The 23444-nt window shown below is 41.5% G+C and overlaps 2 protein-coding genes across 7 annotated transcripts in view; one reads left to right on the top strand and one right to left on the bottom strand.

Moving 5' to 3' along the window:
- Nucleotides 1-1326: 1326 nt before the first annotated feature.
- On the bottom strand, nt 1327-6654 carry THUMPD1 (THUMP domain 1 NAT10 acetyltransferase adaptor). 2 transcript variants are annotated; one of them, XM_073362247.2, is made up of 4 exons: nt 6328-6654; nt 4780-4954; nt 3864-4112; nt 1327-2556 (listed from the first exon to the last, which is right to left on the bottom strand). In XM_073362247.2, the coding sequence occupies exons 1-4, from the start codon at nt 6562-6564 to the stop codon at nt 2237-2239; spliced, it is 981 nt and encodes a 326-aa protein (XP_073218348.2). In that variant the 5' UTR covers nt 6565-6654; the 3' UTR covers nt 1327-2236. The 2 variants fall into 2 exon arrangements, with proteins under 2 accessions (XP_073218348.2, XP_073218349.1); XM_073362248.2 differs by having other exon boundaries at nt 4780-4970; nt 6328-6449.
- A 3513-nt stretch (nt 6655-10167) lies between these two features.
- Nucleotides 10168-23444, top strand: part of LOC140918260 (acyl-coenzyme A synthetase ACSM3, mitochondrial) — a 26679-nt gene continuing 13402 nt past the window's right edge. For 3 of the 5 annotated variants that reach the window (XR_012161131.1, XM_073362232.1, XM_073362235.2), the window contains exons 1-8: nt 10168-10275; nt 12952-13235; nt 15100-15310; nt 16619-16826; nt 18076-18219; nt 19124-19280; nt 21622-21701; nt 23172-23295. Coding sequence is in view for 4 of the 5 variants with exons in the window: in XM_073362232.1 (XP_073218333.1) it covers nt 12987-13235; nt 15100-15310; nt 16619-16826; nt 18076-18219; nt 19124-19280; nt 21622-21701; nt 23172-23295 (1173 nt within the window). In the remaining variant the exon portion in view is untranslated. Of the gene's footprint in view, nt 10276-10768; nt 11254-12951; nt 13236-15099; nt 15311-16618; nt 16827-18075; nt 18220-19123; nt 19281-21621; nt 21702-23171; nt 23296-23444 lie in introns of those variants that run through there. The other 2 variants (XM_073362233.1, XM_073362234.2) reach the window with 2 other exon arrangements.

The following is a 23444-nucleotide window of genomic DNA, read 5'->3' as shown; positions in this document are numbered from 1 at the left end:
GAGGACTTCAGTAACTCTGTGAGAGGTTATGGATCTATTACAGAAGTGGGTGGGGAGGTTCTGTGGCCTGGAATGCCCAGGTGGGCAGATTAGTCAAAAGGACTAATGTGATCCATAGATGCACAAATTGGGGAATCTTAAGTAGGAGTGGAGAGGTTATTTTACCTCTATATTTAGCACTACTGTAACTGCTCCTGGAGTACTGTATCCCGTTCCAGTGTCCCCAATTCAAGAAGGATTTTGATAAACTGGAGAAAATTGTGCCACAAAAATGATTAAAGATTTAGAAAACATGCCTTGTAGTGACAGACTCAAGGAGCTCACTCTATGTAACAAACAAAAGATTAAGGGGTGACTTGACTGAAGTCTCTAAGTATCTAAATTGGGAACAAATATTTAATAATGGGCCTCCCACCGTGAAACAATCCCCATTCAATTTATCAGATAAAGGTATAACACAATCCAATAGCTAGAAGTTGAAGCTAGACAGGTTCAGACTGGAAATAAGGCATACAGTTTGTAAAGTGAGAGCAACTAACCACTGGAACAATTTACCAAGGGTTATGGTAGGTTCTCCATTAAATTTTTAAATCAAGATTGGATGTTTTTCTAAAAGATCTGCTCTAGGAATTATTTTGGAGAAGTTCTATGACCTGTTATACAGGAGATCAGACTGGATGATCACAACGGTTCCTTCAGGCCTCGGAATCTATATTCACATATCAAAAGAACAGCACTGGCTGTGAGAAAGCAGAACTTAAGTCAGTCGGGGGGGGGGGGAAACACAGGAGTTTTTTTTTTAATTTTCACACTTAAAACAGTTTTACAAACACTAGAGATCATAAAACAAAACCCTTAAGAGGCTCAACCCTGTCCTTTTCATTAAATCACAGTCAAGCCAGCTGGTGTTATTTGGAGCAAGTGCTTTTCCATTAGTGACACCTATAGGTTTAAGTTGTAAGTGTATCATGAAACACCTAAGCCATACACTTGTACAAAAACTGTAAGGCAACAATACTATTGGAAAAACAAGCTATAGCCGCACTATATTAAAATAGGGTTTTTTTAAAAAATCTGGGTTTCTAGTCTTTGTAAACATGATAGTGTAACTTATCAATGAGACCTACTCTTTAAACGTTCTATGAAGAGGAAAAACTCAGATGCTATTTTCAAACTGGGACAAAACACTCATTTTGTAAAACTGAAACCATACAAAAAGTTAAACGTTTTCTACTAGATGTTGTGTAATACAGAGAGAGCTGCTTTCACATCAAGAAGTTTAAAAAGGAGGTTTAACTCAAATATGAGCACAGCTAATAAAAAAAATAAAACCAATGAGACTTTAATAAAAACATCAAACATAAATGAAAGAGTGCCCTTGGAATAAGCATCCTTAGACATGGGTTCTTCACAGATTGTTAATGGATAACCATATATGCTCCTATCCATTATGTACATTGCTGTTCTTGGCAGACATGCCACAGGGTGCTTTTGCCATGAATATACATGACTTCCACACTGGCATCTGTCTGTTCTCGAAAATTACAGGAATTTGAGGGAGAAGGGTGAGGGAGAGGTTTGCTCATAATACTGAGCTATTTTGATGGTGGCAATTCCTCTTTTCCACCCAAAATATTTCAAAGACATGTTAATATGTTGTACACTAGTCTTTGCAGACATCTGAACATCATACAGAAAGTCAGGTGCTTATGGCTCATTCTGTATTTAATAAGACAACAAGGTTTATATAGTATGCAAAGTCATGTCACCAAAACAAAATGGCACTGTATTTTCAAATAAATCCCCTTGCAAGATCCTGTCCTTTTCCAGACCTCTCAATCCTGCCTCTGCCAATGTCTGGAGGCAAAGGGGTTGAGTCAGCCAGGCACCCTATGGTAGTTATTTACATGTGGTAAGTGGGAGTAAAATGCTACCAGATCAGACTGGTAACAATTTACACACACTCTGCAGATATCTGACCACACAAGATGGAAAGCACTGGAGAATCAGGCTGAAGAGTTTGGTCACTTATTCTCTCGGACACTGCGTGCTGCAACATTGACTCCAATAGCAAAGACAGGATGGAACATTACATTTTTTTTTTTTAAATAGGATATTTAAAAAGCAAATTTAAAATAAAAAAATTAAGCTCCTCTTTAAACGACCATTTCAAAACTTTAAGCCAGTCTATTTTACAGTGATCTTTAGTGTGTGTCTTCCCCTTCCATCACATTCTCTATGCCTGCTGATTATTGCTCTCATTGGGCTTAGCTTCCTCTTCACCCTGATTTTTGTCTTCTGGTTTCACTTCTTTAGTGTCCTCTTCTGCCAGTTTTATTTCTTCCAACTTCTCCCCTTGGGAAGCACTCAACAGGTTTTGCTGCCCCAGCTCCTCCTTGTTGCTCTTCACCACCTCTTGTAGATTATATTTTCTGAACAAAACATAGTCTTTCACCACGCTCAAGCAACAGACATTTTTTATTATTTCTACCACAATGGTATACTGGGGATTATTAAGATCCACTTTGTTTTCTGGATTTAGGCTGCCCACTATTCCTACAAAATAAAAGGAAACGGTCTTAGAATCGGTAGGGAAACTGGAGGAATGTTTTTCATAGAGAAGAGTGTAAATGTGGTGTTACGTTCATCAGTTGAGCCCTCACTTAAAGTGCAAGGACTTTTAATCAGACAAGTTCTAAAAAAATACCACAAATCAGAGAGAGGGGATAAACTTACTGCCAAACAATGAGAGAAACCAGCTATTGTAGCAACAAGCCAAAATAAGCACCAATTTCACAAAAACACGGTTTCAAAAAATATTCCGAATACTTGGTTCAGGAACTAAAATCTCAGAGCACAAGCTGCACCACAAGGCAGGGGGAAACAAGGCACCTTCCTTTAGCTATGGCAGCTGCAATCAAGAATTTTCAGTCACTGAATTGGTCAAATAGGCAGGACAGACTGGGACTCTTAGAAACACTCTCTCGAACCAAAGGACTATTCCACAGTAACTCTCAAGGAGAAAACTGCCAAGTGAACTTAGAGTTATTTCATTAAGGCCACATCTACACTACAAAATTAAGACGTTGACCTGGTTTATGCCAGCATACAGCTGCCACTGTAATTACATTGCTTGTGCATGTCTGCACTTCGCTCCTTGTTTTGGTGGCACATGTCCTTACCAGGAGTGGTCGTATCGATTGTTCTGTCAGTGTGAGGCATTGTGGGACAGCTCCTGAAAGCCAGTAACAGTCGACATAAGCAAAGCAGTGTCTACACTGACACTGCATCTACCTAACTACATCAATCTTGACTCTGCACTGCTTATGGAGGTGCAGTTATTAAGTCAGCATAGTGGTGCAGTTATGTTAATGGGAGTGAAATTCAAGTGTAGGCATTTCTATAGTTAGGTAGATGTAAGCAGTCTTGCGTTGACCTAACTCTGTCGTGCAGACCAGATCTAAGTCACAGTCTATTGGGAAATGGCTCGATGGTGTTTCCCTATAATGTTCAGTATTCAAAGAATTTTTAGTACAATCCTGGAAGTTTGCAAGAATGGTATTGTCACAGTGAGTTATAGCCAACAAAGTTGGACCGCACACTCTTCTGGTTTATGATTTGTTAAAATGAAAACCTATGATATCAGAAAAGAGTGTTGTTAATGCCAGGTTATTTTCACAGAGCTTAAGGAAAAAAAAAAAACTTGAAAGACTTTCATAATTCAATATGCTTGAGTTTGCTATAACGCAACATTTATGTCTACTAAAAATATTTTGCTTGAATAATTTGACCTATGTTACACATGCAGTCTTAGGTAGTTTATACACTTGTCTACAATCATGCTATGTCAGATAAGTACATACCTGCCAATTCTTTGATTACTTCTTCCCTACTCATGTGACTGTTATTGCGAGCTTTGTAAACAATCTGAAAAGTACCCTTATTAGGGGCTTTAAACCAAGGCTCAAAGAAGGTCTCTGAATACTTTTTCATATCTTCCATAAAAGCCTTGCAGGTTCCAGAAATGGGCAACATGCGCAGAATAACTCTTGTTTTCTTCTTTTTAGTAGTGTGCAAGTCCATTAATATATGATGCACGAGCTTCTCAGGTTCTACGAGACAAGACAACAGAGTAAGAGCATCAAATGGAAATAATTTCCTTTTTAAAAAGCAATACAGAATCCAATTTTATTTGCTTACAAGTACAAAGAAATTGAATCATCAAATTCTGCAGCACCCTACTAAATGCTATGGAGTTCTTACAAAAGGGTATGGAGTTTGAAAGTATAGAGAGCAGATTAGTTCCACAATTCTGGCTTGTAAAGCACACGAGAGAGTACCCACAAGGTGCAACACTGGAGGTGTACTTCTGCAGTTTTTTACTCAGGCAAGAGGAGTTTTGCCTGAGCAAGGATTAAAAGATCAGACCCTACTCACGTCTACTGGATTGTCAATACACTGGATGTTCTTCCAGCTCACATTTGTTATTTCACAAACAAGGCTGGGGATCTAGGAACATCAGCCTTTTTGCATGCTTTCCAAGGTCAGCAAAATACCAAGCCCTTTTACGTTTAGAAGGGTCAGATAGATTCTGCTTGGACAAAATAACTATCTGGCTGTAGTCACTAGAGTGTTCAGTGGGAAAGCAAATGCGAAAGAGGAAGGCTGCATGAACATTCAGCATGCTTCATTTCTTTGGCAGTCAAACCATGACACAGTCTAACAAACTGCAAAGCAGCTGTTTGTGTTGCGTTATGCAGCAATTATTTCATTACACACCTACACCCAGCGTTCTAATAAAAACCACATTGTTAGCTCCACTCTCCACTGACTGGAATCTTCTCAGCTTCTGTTCATTCGAAGTGCGAATCTGATCAACTTCTTTCTTTAAGGCAGCTTCAACATCATCTTCCTCCTCTTCACTTCCTGACAACCTGTCATCTTGATTTGTAAACTGTTGAAACAAGAGGCTGCATCTTAAATGAGATGTTAGTGAAGGGTTAAGAAATCACATCTAATGCTTAATAAATGGAAGCCACAACAACCACTATACCCATGGCATAAAAAAGCCAGAATTCAAGCAGTGACACTGTAGACAATTAATAAGCAGTGAGACATTTTAGGTCAGGCACACTGGGTTAAGACAAGCACCAGAAGTTATTGCAGGGGGAATCAGCATTTCATTTTCTCAATCTCTGTAGTGATTTAATTTTAAAGCATGTTGTATAAAATTTGTCTCTTGCACCATTAGGTAACAGATATTCATCTGCTGGATGATCAATCATCTTTAAAACAAAAACAAAACAAAAAAGCCTCATCACCAGTTTAGAAAGCAAACTTTTCAACATTATTACCCACAGCAATTTATAAATGGGAGCAGCAAGTAATAGGCAAATCTTAGACCTGGTCTATACTAGGAAATTAGGTTGGTATAACTACATCGCTCAGGGGTGAAACTGACCTAGCCCCCAGTGTAGACAGCACTAGGTCAATGGGAGAATTCTCCCATCAACCCCGCTACCACTTCACAGGGAGGTGAAGTACCTACGCCAACAGGAGAAGCTCTCCTGTTGGCACAGGTAGCATTTTCAGCGAAGCATTAAGTGTGGACAAGCCCTTAAGTCTGTAAGCAAAAACTTAGAAAGACAGACAGGCCAGTTAACTCCAATTAACCAGAAGGAGTTATTAAACCAAGTGTGTATCCATCCACTGCAAGGAGCACTTATACTGAATTTTAAAGTGCTTTTAAAGAGAGTGTTCTCCTGTGGCACTTGAACAACAACAAAACATTTAGATGGCCTATTTAACATTAGTTCACTTCTTGCGCTAAAATATCCACAAACCAGAACATTAACATGCTGCCTTTTTTGAGGCTTAATATTATTATTATTTCGGACAGGAGAGATGCCCAAATTATCCAGAACTGCCATTCTAGGGCATCCTCTAAGGACCCCAGATCTTGGCAGTGGCCGAGATGACAGCAGAGCGCAGGAACCACAGCCAATCCCAGGCCTCTGCTGGTATGGGGTTCGCTTTGGTGCCTGCCACAAATAAGCTGCTTACAGATGACTCCGTCGCCACAGGAGCCTGTGAGCTCCTCGGGGCATGGACTACCTTTTTTTGGTGTTTGCCCGCTTGGTGCCCAAGTATCTAGTGGGGGGTCCCTAAGTGCCACGCTCCTAATCTGGCTCCCTGACAGGTACCTCTAGCCCCCTGGTGCAGCAGCACAAAACCGCGACCCCCCCCTAGACGGGACCAAGCGAGGCCCCCTGCAGAACGCCCAGGGCACAGAGCCCGGCCGGCGGGGCCGCTGCAGGCCGCACGCACCTTCTCGGGCCCGTAGAGCAGGTCCCCATACTCGTTGAGCAGGCTGTAGGCCTCCCCCACGCACTTGCGCTCGTTCATGTTGCAGGTGATGAGGATGCCCTGCATGCCGAGCTCCAGCTGCCGCGGCCCCCCGGCGCCGCCACCGCCGCCCCGGGGCCGCTTGGCCTGCTGCCCCGACACGTACTGCGCCTTGTGCCGCCGCTTCATCGCCGCAGCCGGCTGCTCCGAGGCGGCCATGGGGGCAGCTGAGCCGCGAGCCCGGCCTCCACGCGGGCGCCAAAACGACGCGTTACCTCGCCGACGTGCGTCGCGGGGCGATGACGTCACCGCCGCGCGACGGAAAGGCGGCTCTTCCCAGTCGGTCCCAAGGGCTTTCCGGGTCCTAAAGCCCGCCGGGTACAGGGGCTCTGCCGGGTCCTAAAGTCACCGTGCTGCTCCGAGCCCGTGCAGGGAAGCGAGGCCTGGAAAGGAGCCTGCCCGCTTGGGGAGAGGCGCGCCCCAGGAGCTGGCTGTGCCACCGCCTTGGCTCTCGCGGGCCGGGCCCTGCGTGCGTGGGACTGGGGCGAGACCCCGCTTTGTAGCCGACGCTGCAGTGTGCTGTGACGTTTGGCAGAGAGCGGCCATGGGGGAAAAGGGGGAGCGGTGTGGGTAGCCACAGCCGCACAAAGGTGAGCCGGCGCTGGCTGTGCTCACCCCGTTTCTGACTCTAGTGCCTTTACCGGCCCTTATTTATCTGTTGTCCTAAAGCATTCCCCCCACCCAAGCAAAGCACGTGGACGAGACTGTCGGTTTGGTTTATCCTACAACTTTAGGTGACTTTGGGTCAGGGACCGCGTGTTTCATTATTCTATAGAGGAGAAATTGCCAACTCCCGCACTCAGAAATTGCGTCAGGTCTCAAAAATCCTGAGTTTCCCCCTCAAAACAGTATTTTTGGGGGAAAGGATGCAATACTCCCCAGAGGTACACAAGCTTGTGAAGAACCTCATCACCATCTGCCTGCAGCATGAAGCAGTTTTGCCGCATATTTGCTGTACCTCAGCTCCCTGAAACCAACAGCCTCTGGCCGCAGATAAACACTGACTTAACTTCCTGGTTTCTGTAGACCTCATCTTTGCGATACAGGCTAGTGATAAACACACATCAACCTCCAGCCCCTTTGCCAGAGTCTCCCTCAGTCGTATCCCACCCGTGTCACTGGACACGTAGAAATAACCAGGTAAGCTGTCTCCGAAGGGACAGAGTTCACACAGCTTGACTGGCACAGCTCAGGATCCAATCCTTTATAAGGACACAACCCTGTAATCTATTTATAGTGAAAACAAGTATGTTTCTTAACAAAGGTTAAGATTTTAGGAGCAAGTAAGGATAGTAAGAACAACAGGTTATTTATTAAACAAAAAGTATAACACGCTGAGAGTCTAAACTTACTTTAACAGACTAAAATCCTTGTCTAAAACAGCTTCTCAACTAAAGTCACGTCCCAGCGACTTTCATGTGTGCAGAAAGCACTGTCCTTGTAACAGTCTTTATAGATAAATACTATGACAGCAAAGTGTTAGGTGTAGTGAGTTTGTCAGGCCTAACAGGAGTTGCTCTTACTGAACAGTGAACCCTTTGGCAGTTGGCACTGAGGAGTTCTTAAAGTCACAGAGAGAATTTGCCTTCTGATTTCTTAGCCTTTAGGGTGCATGCATGTCACATTTTCAAGCTTTTCTCTGCCACCATGGAGACTAGAAACTCACGTTAAAAAAAACAACAAAGCTGAGATTCTGAAGTAATCACTAGACTCCAGGAGCTAGGGATTTCAGAAAAATATTAAATATCAAGATGCTCAAAACAGAATTGTGGCAGTTGGCAATACTGCCTAACTGTAGCGTGTCGAGCACAACGAAGCCATGCTCCCTGACTGGAGCCTGTATACACTGTAGCAGCACAAGTAGTAAATATCATCATCATCATAATAATAGACCTGGATTCTCTAGGCTTTAGGCTAAACTTATATACACAAGCAAGAGTCTGTTGTAAAAAAACCCCAAGAACCCTTCTCTTATTGATATGGAAAGTATTAGGAGAGAAACTGGTCTTTAAAATACTGATTGATCTGAACTGTTAATAGCTCGGTCTGAATGTAAAATACTTTATCCCACTACAGTGATCTGAAGACAAAGTGAATTGGAGTTTTGATAGATTGGAATCTTGTTGATTTATGCTTTTGTAGAACTTTGGCTCTCAGAATTAAAGGTCCAGAATTGGAGTTAATAAATTGCAGAATATAAAGAGATGCTAACTTGGGGCCTGATCCAAAGCCCATTGAAGTAAATGGAAAGATTCCCAATTGTGCCCCATTGTACAATCCATATTTTAAAGGCACTTACAAGTAGCCCCATACTACTCCGTGTAAAAATTGCAGAATCAGGCTCTTGGTTTGGAATGTATCCATATTTTCCTAATTAATCATTTAAAACATTACTAATTTACATTTACAGAGCGGAAAAATAGGCTTTCTCTATGGTACAGGTACTTTTGGGTATAAAATAAAGGCCATCCCTTGTCAGAAGAACCAGATGAACTGTATGATATTTGTGATTGGTTAGGATTGCAGGAACAAGGCCTTAACATGATTCAGCTGTCAAAATACTGCTATTGCAAAGATTTCAAATGTGCTTAATTTTAAGCATGTGAGTAATCCCCGTGAAGGCAACCAGACTACTCATAGTGCATAAAGTAAAGCAGGCATATATAAGTGTTTGCAGGAGGGGTTTTTAATAAAGGAACCACTTCAGTCTGTATTGAAATGCAGCAGCCAGCTACCTGTGAAGTGAATGGTGATAGATGTCTTCTTAGAGCACATAGTAACATTACAAAACAGGTGAAAAACATGAAGCAAAGAATAATTTCTCCAGATGCTGCTGCTTGGTGAGTTTTAGGTAGCAGACTTTAATAAGGACACTGGGATTCAGGGCTCTACTCTTGTGAAAAGTGCCATGAGATTTCTAAATGACAACATGTACCCCGAAAACCAGCTTTATGCCTCATCTAAAAGAATGATGCACAAAAACAATTTAAAAGAGATTAGGTTGTCATGTTGTCAAAAAACCAAAAAGTTTCTCCATCATTTTCTATTAACTTTCATGCATCCTTTGTGGCAATTTAATCTTTCATCCGAGGATTCCTTAGGAGAAAGCTTTTCTGCCTCCTCTGTTGAAGGATTTTTCTGTGTATATTTCAGGGACATTTAAAATCTCACTCATGCAGACCTGCTGCATGTCTCACTAACTGTTAGGGAGAGAGCAACTACCTTTTTTGGGGGAATCCTTCTAGAGCCCTTTCTTAATTATAGACTATCAGGGTTAGAAGGGACCTCAGGAGATCATCTAGTCCAACCCCCTGCTCAAAGCAGGACCAATCCCCAATTTTTTCTTTTTGATTCTGTGGAGGTTTCCATGTGACAGTTAACATCAATTCTCCCCAGTGCAGGTTGCCCAAGTCTGGCATGGTCAAAAAGCTCACAGCAGGGCAGCTGATAGTTCTTGTGGAGAAAGCACACGACATAAATGCTAAAATGCATAAAAGCGACATCGGTTTTCTTTCCGTGCATCCCGCAACCACAGAATCAGTTGATCCAAATATTTCTGATGAGCGTTTCTGCAAATTTCCTGCTGGTCCCAGGCCCCAGAGCCACCGCTTGGGGGCTGTGGGTTGATCATCCAGCAGCAGGAGGAGTTTACGAAACCTGTGCACTCCCTGGGGCTGGAGTGAGAGGCTGTGAGTGCACCAAGCAGATCAGAGAGGGTGTGCCTTGGCTCTTAGCTGTGCTTTATCAGTGCACAGCCTCGGGAGTTGGGGGGGAGGGAACAGGATATCCTGCACTTTCCACCTTGCTTCCGAGTTGTGCAGAAAAACATCAGCTTCTTTCCTGTGAGTGCAGGATTTGGCAGCCCTTTGTGTGAGTCTGGAGCATTCTTGCCACGCTCAGTGTTAGCAGCGCGCTGTTACCCGCGTGTCTCTGAGGGACATGGTGCATAGCAGGGACCCTAGTACTGGGTGCCCTAGGCACAGTAACGCAGTGCAGACAGTAGGACACTGTGAGTGATGTTGTGGGAGTCATTACTTTAGCACAGTCAGTGTGGTCTATTACATTAAATCTAGTTAAGGGCTGATGTGGTCTAGTTAAGGTTTCTGATGGAGATCAGCTAGGACAGCTCTGAGAGGCCCTCCCCAACTGTGCGAGGCAGTGGGGCATTTGGGTCTGAAATGACAGGTGTCTTTTATAAGGAGGATGATTGAAAGAGGTGCAGATCAGGTTTGGTGCTGGGGATGGCAAAGGGGGACTGAACCCCCTGGGCAGCTGCCAGGGACATTTTTGGTATAGTGCCAATATTAGTTTTCCTCTCATCTGTGTTTCTCTGCCTCGCTCATGTCAGTCGTCCTTTTCCGGCTTTCCCTCTTTTATGTAGGTGAGTCTCTCCTGGGTCTCTTTATAGCTCACATGGAGATTGAATGCCACAGATCAGTTTTGTCCCCAAACCACCTCCTTTTCCTTAGTTGGTGCCTGTTTACTCAGTACAAATATCATTGAACAAACTCGGCTTTGCATAGTGTGTTTAACTGTTGGGTAAATATTTATCCAATTAGAAGCTTCCAACCTTTACAGATTTATTGCTAGGTTTTGCTCTTTGGATGTGGGCGAGTCCTTCACGTTGGATCGATTATCAGGAAGTTTTTAAATCTTCTCCCTCTTGTGAGGATTAATTTTGCTGCATGTGTTTCAAGGAGACATTTAAAATCTCGTTGCTTGACATCTCTGCTGGCCTCATTGAGGAGTTGTGTCCATCAGAAGTATGGCCAAAGGTTATTAGGCTGCACCTGGCAATGCTGCTCCTTGCAGAATATAGTCGAGTTACTAAACATATTGCTGTACCAGGTAACATTCTGGCTAGGCGGTAACTCACACAAGACTGTTGGTGCACTCTGCAGAACAATGTGTTCCCTGCTATTTTTTAATCGCTTACATTCTGGCTTTGCATTGTCTATTGTTTATTAAGATTGCACTCAGCCAAAAGCCATGGTTAATGTGACTGGACTGTAAAGTATGTTCATGCATTTGCAAGAGTATAGCAATACTAGTGCCTCTCGATTATACATTGCAACTTAGCAGCTGGAGTATTTTTTTTAAATGTGAATATTAATGCACATGAACAGTGCCACATTGACAGCTCTGGAGATTAAAGTTTCAGTGCACAAGGGATGCTGAATCAGGTCCCAATTGCGTATTCACTAATGAATATAAATGACTCCTAGACTGTTTTGTATCCAAGGTTTAAACACGTGGTTGTTTCAGATTTTTCATGCTGATATTTTCCTTCTGTCTCTGGGTACTGGTCTTTATTGGCCTCCCTGTGATGGTGTCCCATGGTTCCAGGATTTACACGGCACTGCTGTAGCAATGCCAAGGGTGGAGCATGACTGTCTCCAGGCTGTCCTGCAGATATAAATGCATTAAAAAGTGCATCCTCTGTGGCTAGCCCCCTCTCCCTATTCTAATTCCTTCCTTCTACCTGCAAGTAGAATCGTTTTCATGTGCACATTGCATCCCCTAATCTATTGCTAGGCATTTTTATTGTGATTTTCAATTCTAAAGCGGAACCAGATTCTTATCTTATCACCACTTTTCATTCCAAGTGCAGGGCTTCAAATATATAGACACATAGCACAGTTTAGAAAGAAAGAAAGAAAGAAAGAAAGAAAGAAAGAAAGAAAGAAAGAAAGAAAGAAAGAAAGAAAGAAAGAAAGAAAGAAAGAAACTTGCCCAAACAAAACACTATATCTCAAACAGAATGTACTCCCTGGGGCAGAGAGAAAGAATGCCCACAGGTGACAGATGTTAGTAATGTTGCTTACTGCACTATTGGGAGGTTCACTGTGCTACTACAGTGATGAGGGCAGTATATGAACCTGTTTAGGACAGAAGATTTGTTACTTAGTTCTGCTTTCTGTGAATAGCTAGTTCAGCTTGTGAACAATCATTATACAATACAATACAATCATTATAGCAAGTATGCACTGATCTCTTTGAGTCATTCCACCTCTAGACACAGGCTGAGTGATGCTGCCTATACAGCTGGGGTTTTGCCATGATCTTATATTCTTCTTGACTGTGAAATACCTATAAATACATAGTTCATTGAGGGGACTACATGGGGTTGTTTTATTTAGGTGGCGATGGTTTAATCCCTGCTTTGGTGATTAATGCAGAATGCTATTTTATGAGTCTTCTCCCCCTAAACATTGACATACTTTTTAAGCAAAACCAGTGAGGTAGGGGGTGGCAGTTATCAGGGACAGCTGGAGCCTGTAATAGGGGCTCTTCAGCCCTACTTGTTTTCTGGTTGGTGTGAAGCAGGACAATTGCAGTAAAAGACCCTCATAGCACATCCAGATTATACATTTGTAACAATATTTTAACAGTTCAAAGTGAGGGGCACATGATAATCTGGGGGAGGGTATTAAGAAAGTGCATTATAATGTTCAATTATTTCATAGTTGACCTATAAGGACATTTTAATTCTATTTTGAAACCACATGGCAATTCTTTACTTTGTGTGTGTATTTTGATGTATAGTTTTTCAGATAGATGGTCCTCAAAGACTATCCTGAATGCAGAATAACCTGAAAGGACCCATTATGGCTTGTGCTGTCGTGCAGCTTTTACTGAAAACCCAAAGCTTTAGGTTCCTGTGGACTCCCTTGACTGCATCCTTCCGATTCTCTAAAAAAGGCTACAGGGTATTGGCCCCTCAGAATTTTTTAAACTATGAATCCTTAAAACAACAGTACAAACCAGAGGTGCCAGAATACTTCAATTTTGCAACTGATGTGCTGGACAAATGGACTGAAATGGAAAAGGTAACAGTCCTTTAACTTCCTTATCCTAAGATTTTTCATGTTGGGTATCAGAGGAAAAACATAGTTGGCAGAAGCAAGTGTTATTCCTTTCGGGCTACAGATTGGTAACCCGCTCAGTTCAGAGAGGCAATGCAGCTGGAGTATAGGACTAACAGCCAGGAATTCCCAAGTTCTAGATGCTCCACTGCTTTTGGGCCCAGTCTGATAGCTCTTGCTTACTTAAATAGCCTTCCTGAGTGCAACGAGACTGTGAGCATGAGTAACAGAGGAAAGAGGGTCTTGTGACTGAGACAATGCCCTGAGACTCAGAAGATCTGAGCTCCACCACTGTCTTCCTGTGTGAGTTTGGGTAAATCACAGAGGGCTTGTCAACATTTACAGAGCCGCGCCGGGGCAGCTGCACCGCTATAGCACTTAGTGAAGATGCTACCTACCGATGGGATTGCTTCTCCTGTTGGCGTAGGCACACCACCTCCCTGAGAGGAGGTAGCTATGTCAACAGGAGAAGACCTCCTGTCAACATAGTGCTGTCCACACCATGGGATAGGTCAGTATAACTGCATCACTCAGGAATCCACACCCCTGAGCGACATAGTTATACTCACATAAGTTGGTAGTGTAGACCAAACCTTAACCTCTCTGTGCCTCAATTCCCATCTGCAAATTTCACTTGCTACCCTTCATCTGTCTTGTCTACTTAGAATGTAAACTCTTCAAGTCAGGAATTATCTCTATGTGTATGTACAACACTTAGCACAGAAGGACCTCAGTCTGGATTGGGGACATGACTATAATAGAAATACTAGTAATAGGTAGAAGAGATGCTGGATTAGACCTGGAGACAAATCACAAATTCTCTGTGTCTCAGTCTTTCTGTCGGAAAAATGGGGTGCTAAAATGTATGGGGATGAATCATCACTATCACATAATATGAGGTTATCATTCCTAGGCAATAAAGACAACTTTTCGCAGGATGCAAGCAACATTTTTCAAGAATCAACATCTGAAGAAGAGGTCTGTGGCCAAAGAAGGAGGCGCAGGATTTCTCCTTAAAATGCACAAATAAAAATCTCACCTTGTTACCAATGCCTGACAATTACACATTATATTACTTTGAAATGGAACTTGTTCTTCGTATGTACAGATCTCTGACGCACCGTTGAAGATCTCAGCTAGCACATTACCTACACCCTATTCATAAATAACAGTTGGTCCCTCAATAGCAAGTTTTAGCCAAGGATTTCAATGCACTTTACAAGCATCAGTTACTTTAGCCACACGACACCCCGACACACACAGTAACCTCTGCTGACAAATGGTGAATCAGACTCAGAGAGGTTTAGATCTGTATTTTCAAAAGGAGTTTCTGATTTTGGGTGTTTAGATATTTGGACCTTTGGGCTAATTTTAAGAAGTGCTGAGCACCTCCCCTCCCCCCACTGCAGTTGAAGTCAGTCTGAGCTGTGGGTATTCCACCCATCTGAAACCCAGGCTGTAGGTATCTATCTGGGTACAATCCCCCAAACATTGAGGCATCTAAAATTACAGGCCACTTTGGAAAACGTAGGCATGGCCAGAGCCAAAGTGACCGTCGGTTTTCTGCGCTAGCCATTGTGCAGCATTTGCTCATTATCTAATGTGTTAGCTTCAGGAAAGGAATTTGACATCTATAGACTATTCTAAATCTGGGGTGAAATCCTAGCTCCATTGAAGTTAATGGCAAAACTCTACAGATTTCAGTGGGGCCAGGACTTCCGCCTTTGTGTATAAGTCATGAACATTCCTCTGTCTTGGAAAGTTGACTTGAGGGACAGTTACATCCATATCAAGCTAAGTACTTACAACATGACGTGTTGTTCATTAGGAAGGAAAGAGGTCTACAAGGCTAGCCCTGTGGTGGGTAAACGATAAAGGCGATGAGGTGAGGTGGAACTTTGAGGAGCTTGGATTCCGCTCCAGAAAAGTGGCCAATGTACTCTCTGAGGTATGTGGTCTGCAGAAAGGAGACAGAGTTATGCTGATTCTACCCCGGATACCAGAATGGTGGCTAATAAATGTGGCTTGTATGCGAACAGGTCAGTAAAAATAATAGGAATTATGAATGAAATAATCAATAATCAGTAATTAATGAGGTCAAAACTACAAACACATCCAGGATGAGAAACACTAATGCTGTACAGCTAAAAAAATGCTTGTAACATCAAGATCTGTCTTCATTTGTACTATTGGATTTTCAGGCATACTTTACTTCTCCCATTAACAAAACCTACTATCCCATGTGTCTACTATCACTGTCCTCCTCCACTGCTCATGACAAACTGCAAATGTGCCCATTACCTGCTTGCAAGAGCAATAGCACACATTTATATTTGTGTGGCCAAGTTTTTGCCAACGGGATTTGTTAAATATTTAGGTTTCAGAGTAACAGCCGTGTTAGTCTGTATTCGCAAAAAGAAAAGGAGTACTTGTGGCACCTTAGAGACTAACCAATTTATTTGAGCATGAGCTTTCGTGAGCTACAGCTCACTTCATCGGATGCATACCGTGGAAACTGCAGCAGACTTTATATACACACAGAGAATATGAAACAATACCTCCTCCCACCCCACTGTCCTGCTGGTAATAGCTTAACTAAGATAAGTTACGTGAATAGCGTAACTCAAATCGATGTAGCTTAGATCTACTATGCGATGTTGACAAGATCTTCTCAATCCAGTGGCGTCCAGGAGCCATTCGTCGATCCCCAGTAAGTGTAGACAAGCCCTTAGACTCGGATCTCCTGAGTCCAAGTCCAGACCGTTATCCACAAGTCCATCCTCCCTCTCTAGTACAACCAATCATATAGCTAATAATCTGTATCTCTATATATGTGCATATAGACACAGGCTGCTTGTAGAATAGTGTCTTTTACATAGGGCTTGAAGTTTTATCTATGTTGCTAATTGGCTCCCATAGTAAAACACATGAGATACATGATGAAGGGTGGGAATGGAAGGAAGAGACCATTTGAAGGAAGAAGGTGAAGCTATCAAACTCCTAAGAGACATTAACCCATTGACTCTTATTAATAAATATTCAACCCATCATTCTTACAAGTATATCACTTCCACATGAGGGAAATCTTTCTATTACTGGCTTCTCTTATCCCACCATGCTAAAGACATTTTGTGTGATAGTACTTGCTAATTTATATTGATCCTAATTTATAATTCAGTCGGTGTAAAAGCAATATATGTACAAACACAGGGCCAAATCCTATTCACTTACTCACAGACATAACTTCTGAAGCTCGTGGATCTATTATTAAGCGTGAGGTGGGAAGAATTTAGTTCATAGATTTGTACAATCCTATTATTAAATTTTAAACTTGGCTCTTCCTTTAGGAACTGTCCTTATTCCTGGGACAACACAGTTGACAGCAAAAGATATTCTTCATAGAGTACAAACATCAAAGGCAAAGTGTATTATCACTGATCATGTTTTGGCACCAGCTATAGATTGCATTGTGTCCAAATGCCAGTCTTTGAAATTCAAGCTAATTGTGTCAGAGGACCACCTGGAAGGATGGCTGAACTTTAAAGACCTATTTACGTGAGTAGCTGCCACTGTGAAAGTGCTGCAGTAACGTGAAAGAAAAGCCTGGCGGCTAGTTTGTTAATAATAAGTGTTAACACTGAATATGGTGAAACATATTCATCTCTTTAGAAGGGGGAGAAATGAACATTGGAAAAAAATACCAATGAGCATGTAATTCTATTGACTGGCTGGAACAAGAAACAGGCCAGTGCCCGTTTTGTTTGTATTTAGTGTGTACGAACTAGTATTTAACCATAAAATACATGTTCAGGCAGCATTTTCCCAGGGGTGGAACACCCTCCATGGAAGATGCAAGGGACTAGCTGGGGATTGTTGGCACAGAACATTGGTAATCCTAGTTTCCCCCATGCTGACCTGCTAATATAGTGGGGCTAAAATGGGGACGTGATTGGTTTTATTTTCTTAAGAGGGTGGGGCTCAGCTATTAAAAGCTTAGGAAATGCTGTGTTCAAATAACAACATTGATTCCATGGTCCCAGTTCACAATGGTGTGGACAAACTGATCAAAGGCTCACACTCAGTTCTTCATAATTAGGCTAACGCTTTCCCTGGTATATCTCACTGCCCCAGCTCAGCTGTGCTTACTGGTATTGTGGGTGGGTGGAGCCAAGTACTCTCCCACTTATTTCCTTGGCATATGGCAGGGGTGCACTGCTGAGCTCTGAGGGTAGGGGTGTGATCCCCAGTTTGAGGACACATAATCGCGTTAGCTTTCATCAAGCTAGCGTGCTAAAAATAGAACATAGCCACTGAGGCACGAGTGGTAAAATGGACTGGCTATCCCAAATAAGTGCCTATCAGAAACCTTAGGCACATACTCAGGGCAGCTAGCCTAAAATTCTATTTTTAGTGCATAGAGCTGGGAATCGCACCCCTAATTCCAAATGTAGACATCCCTTTCAGTTGATTATTATCACAAGATTTTCTTTTAATGTGAAATTTTTAAATGCAGATGGTGAGAGAAAGAAAAAAAGGGGAAAACTGAAATGTAAAGTTTGCAGTTTTTTTTTTTATGCCAGATCTCATGCCATCTGACCTGTTAATATGCAGCCAAGTTCTGTGCATTCTCCTTGATATATAGTCCCACTTCTCTAAAGATAAATCTGGGGAAAAGCTACTTCCTTCAGTGCAGATAAGCACCATCTCTTGTAACTCTGCAGTTTTTGTTTTATTTGAACATCATCTGGGATCCATACGTTATCTTTTTTTGCTTACTTTATTCACCATCTTGTATTTTTTAAAGAAACGCTAATGCTGATCACAACTGTGTGACCACGAGGAATCAAGATCCAATGACCATCTTTTTTACCAGTGGAACAACAGGGTCCCCAAAAATGACTGAACATTCCCACAGTAGTTATGGCATTGGACAGACTGTAAATGGAAGGTATGGATCATAACTGCTTTAAACCACGTGGGTATTTCTTCAAAAGCGTCACACGGCAGAAGTGAAGGAAGCATAGCACTTCACTAATATCTTTCTGTTTCAATAGCTTAGAAAATATCAAAGTTTCATTTAATTCATGACAAGATTATTGTTCCAGGAGACAAGAATTAATTTGAGTAATTCCACTAGCCAGTTATGGTAGATTGAATCAGAGCACTGGTATGTAGTCGCTTTACTTATCTTAAAAAAAAAAATCCAACACTATCTATTAAGAAGGGAACCAACCTCTCCTAATGGATCTTCAAAGAAGATCAGGTGATTTATAAAGCATCTGTAAGGACCTTTATAAAAAGAGAAAGTTTGTGGTTTCGTAAGGTTTATAAAGGCATGGGTTTATCAGCGTGTATGAGAAATGCACTGAATATCTCCCACAAAAACAAAATAACTTTATGAAAGCTCAGAACTTTGCAAAGCCTGTACTGATTCGTGGAATATTTTACCTTGGGAAAATAACATTGATACTGTAGTACATTCCACTATGACTGGCAAGTAATCATAGATAAGAGAACACCAAATAAATGTGAAATAAAATGAGAAACTCTTACCCCCTGAAAAACAAACTAAACAAAATCCCCTACAAATTCACAAATATGAATTCAAGATGCTCTGTTTTGAGACATCATAAGCCTTTGTACTGGTACAATATTTTAATGAAAAAAATGCAAAGCTAATCTATAATAATGACACAGTGGGCATGTTTGGTGGCTAACTCTTGTTGGGGGTTTCAGCTGTTCACAAATCTCAATTAAGACAAGACAGTCACTGTTTGTCCCAGTAATATTTTTGCTGATATTTTTATATTTATTCTGTTTAAAAGAATTGTTCACAGATTTTTCTTTACCAGGTACTGGCTGGATTTAACCTCCTCCGACGTACTCTGGAATACATCAGACACAGGCTGGGCAAAGTCAGCTTGGAGTAGCATTTTTGCACCATGGATTCAGGGGGCATGTGTGTTTATACACAGCATGCCACGTTTTGACCCAACCACTGTCCTAGATGTAAGTTACGAGAACAATGGCATTTTCGTAATAGCATGGTTTTCCTCCCTTGCTGCTCTTGCCCAGATGTTCACCTCTCCCACTGTACAGCAGACAGCATGCTTCTTGGCTACAGCCCTTCACCGAAGAGGTCACCAACCACATTTTAGTAGTGATATATATTTATATAGGTCCTGATTCAACAAATTGCTTAAGCACCTGTTTACCTTCAATTAGGAGCTTGAATCACATTGGCATCAAATGTCAGCATGTGCGTAAGTGCTTTGCTGAGCAGACATTATAGTGAGAGCTTCTGATTTGAGGTTTTCACCAATAAACACAGATAAAACACCCCCGATTTAAAAAACAAAAAAATAAGAAGATATCGGTGTTTATCCAGTAAACACCAGAAAAACCCTGGAAATGCTTACTTGTATCTAAGGGCTTGTCTATATGGAACAGTCATGTGGACTATGGGGATGTGATTTCTAAAGCACGCTTATGTATTGTGCAAACACCTGTTAGGGATTGTCTAGATAATACTTAGTCGTGCCTTGAGTGCAGGGGACCGGACTAGATGACCTCTCGTGGTCCCTTCCAGTTCTATGATTCTATGATGAATTGGTCTGTATAGACCCTGCCGGTGCACACTAAAGGTTTCTTAGTGCATGTTAAAGTAGTGCCGTTTGAAACAGTACTATGTTAAAGTGCATTAGGGAACATTACAAACAGATTACTCATTGTGGTCTATACCGCTATACTGAGCAGAGCCCATGACATTCTTTTTAATTTTTATAATTTTTCATTTTATTTTTTGGGAGGGAATTTTCTTTTCTTTTGTTTTATTGTGGGAGTCCTGGGAGGGGTGGGGGGCTGGATCCTCCCTCTGGGATGGGAGGTCCTGGGGGTCTCAGATATTTCCCTGAGGGGGTGGGAGGCCGTGAGCGGTGTTGCAGAGAGAACTCACCCTGCACTCACCCTGCAGTAGGAGCCTTTCTCCCACAGGCCTGGGCCCAGCTCCCTGCTCTGTGCATTGCAAGCTCGTGCACAGAGGGTTACAGCGCCACTCAGGTTTGGCTCAGACACCCCTCCGTCATGACAGGGAGACTGCCAGCCAAATTTGAGAGAGGAGTGCTGCAATCCCACATGCCAGGTCAGAATACCACTCACTCAAATTTGGCCTGTCTCCCCACTGTCATATTGGAAGGGCAAATGGGCAGCACCTGAGTGGTGCTGTGACCCCGTGCTCCAGGTTGCAATGCCCAAAGCAGGGAGCTAGGCCCAGCCCCATGGACAGAAGTCACAGGAGTAAGTACAATATGCTGTTTTTTAAAATTTTGTTATTTTGCATTTGAAAAAATATGGGGCTCTAACACTGAGTAATGTATATAATATACATTACTCATTACAATATATACAAAGAGAAAGCCGCCAAAACCCTGATTTTTGAATATCTACAGAAAACTCAAAAATTGCTAAAAATAAACCCTGAAAAATGAAATAAATACTCCCCCAAAACAAAAGCCCTAGTTACAGTGCAAGATTCTGCAAACATTTACTGTTCGTCATAAAGTGAAGCTTACACACACAAGCATTTGCAGGACTGAAACCATAGTTTGTAAAGCACTTTTGGATCCTCTGCAGTTTTACTATTACACAGTGAACAACAGTAGTGGATACATGAGCATCTTGTATGGCATTTCAATCATGAACTGTAAATATTTCAACACTGAAGAGTGGAGATGATACAAAACTGAGTTTTTTAACCTTATAAATTGGCATTGGTATTATATTTTATAATATCCTGCACACACAACTTTGGATGCTATGAGAAACAGCCAAGCATCATTCACTTCACGTGGGATATTCCACATCCCTACTACTACGGTCTCCTTATTGAAGCTATACTTCTAATGTAGCGTCCTTAACATTGCATATCCTTTTGTTACTCTGATGGCTGGAAAACACTAGCTAGTATCCATATTTGGGAAATGTTTTACAGATGATACTTCTGGTTCCAATTGTTTTCTGAGTAATAAGAGCTGTAACGGTAAGGAAATGCTTTGAGAATGCAAACCCTTCTGTGACAGGACGCTTGGAATGTGACGCTAACTATAAAATAATTTTCAATTTTTACGAAAAAGCTATTTAAAGATGAAAAAGTATTTATGACTTCAACACTAGCTGTGTTTTCAAGGTTTGTCAACATTATGTTCATGTGTTTCATAAATTGGTTGCAGCTATTACATTAGTAAATACATAAATATCTTACAGTTAGGTTTCCTTGGGAGTCAAATAACTGTGGGAAGCACTGTTATTTTTGGTTGCAACATTTAGACAGTTTTTATTTTACATTCTTTAGACTCTATCCAAATTTCCCATCACAACCTTCTGTTCTGCTCCAACTGCTTATCGAATGCTTGTGCAGCATAATCTGACCAGGTAAACAACGATCAGAATATTTTATCATATTAGATCATCATATTTTACCAAAACAGTAGCCAAATTCTGCTTTTAGTTTGGTTAAGTTACTCAAGTTTACAATGGTACAACAGAAAATAAATTTTGCTGTGTATTTCTCGATGTCTTGTATTTTACGTATTAGAAATAAAGTCAGAGTACCATGGTATGAGCCATGGGGATAATATAACTCCTACAAATTTAGCAAGTTACAGTGAAATGGAATAAGACTTTGAAAAGCAGTTTAGGAGCACTGACAGTACTTTTGAGTTTTCGTATTGGAAATATACTTTTATAATCAGATCTTAAGCTTATAGTCTGAGTTTACAGGAAGACCACTTTGGTAGGGCAATCAAAACATTTTCCCCCATTACTGGTGTTCCTGGAATACAATAACTACAAGGGTATGTTTGTATCAAATCGGTTTGACTGAAATATATAAGAATTGGTGATTATGATAATGCTACTATGGCATGAATAAGCCTTTGATAATATCATTAGGGCTGAATGGCAAGACTCTTCTGTATTTTAAAATCCTATTGAAAGCTTAGACTAAGAAAGACTATTTTACCTTTAACATCTTGTAAAATACAGAACATGCAGTTTTACATACATGCTTTCACAATGTGCCAAATTTATCTTCAGTTTGAACTGGGCTCAGTAAATATTTTATGTATAGTCTGTAGAAAGGAGACATGATAAAAGTATACAATAGTGAATGGACAAAAGGTAAATTAGCCAATTCTAAAAAAGAAAAGGAGTACTTGTGGCACCTTAGAGACTAACCAATTTATTTGAGCATAAGCTTTCATGAGCTACAGCTCACTTCATCGGATGCATCGGCAGCAAACTGAGATTCTGATCATGTAAGTGATTCCACCCAGATCCTGCACCTACATGGAGCCCTACTGACTTGAGAAGAGCTGTGTATGGATACAGGGGTCTGCGTACACAGAGCTCCAGTGAAGTCAGTGTGGCTCTGCATAGATACAGGAGTCTGCTCATGTGGTGTCACTTGCAGGACTGGACCATTAAAACTAACAACAGGAACTACTTTTCATGCAGTGAACAATTAGCCTGTGGAACTCATTGCCACAAGATATCATTGAGGCCATGAGATGAAAAAAAGACTTTATATTGCTATGGATATGAGAGGCTCCACAGCTACAGTAGTGAGGATTTAAAACACACACACACAGAAAAAAAAAGAAGAGTTCTGGAAGGATATAAACCTTCACGCTTCACGGCATAAGCCAACTCAGCAACTCATGTCATTTAAGATCTGATTATTTTCACCCCACTCTCAATTCCTCTGCAGAATCAACTCCTTTTGACACATTTCTACTAAAATAAGAGAGAGAGAATCTAATCTGCCTTTTATATGTATTTCCTTACTGTGGCAGTTTTAACCCCTTTTAAAATCTGATCAGCCTTTTACTCTTTCATACAAAGCTATAAATTCAAGAGCCTGCAGCACTGTGTGAGTGCAGGGGAGCCAATCAACCCAGAAGTGATGGAGCAGTGGAAAAAGCAAACCGGCCTGGATATCTATGAAGGTTATGGCCAGACAGAAACGGTATAGTCAGATGCTTTAAAAAACAGATGTAAATTCCATTCAGACTGCTAAGAAAATAAGTTTGAAAAAATAATATAGTCATGTCATCTTTCATAGGGAAAAATCAATTGTAATAATAAATGATGATGGAAAAATCTAATTTTAATAAG

The sequence above is a fragment of the Lepidochelys kempii genome, chromosome 10, assembly GCF_965140285.1.
Source record: "Lepidochelys kempii isolate rLepKem1 chromosome 10, rLepKem1.hap1, whole genome shotgun sequence".
In the NCBI taxonomy this organism is placed as follows: Eukaryota; Metazoa; Chordata; order Testudines; family Cheloniidae; genus Lepidochelys; species Lepidochelys kempii.
Note: the sequence above shows the minus strand (reverse complement) of the source record. Positions and strands in the feature narration are given on the sequence as shown.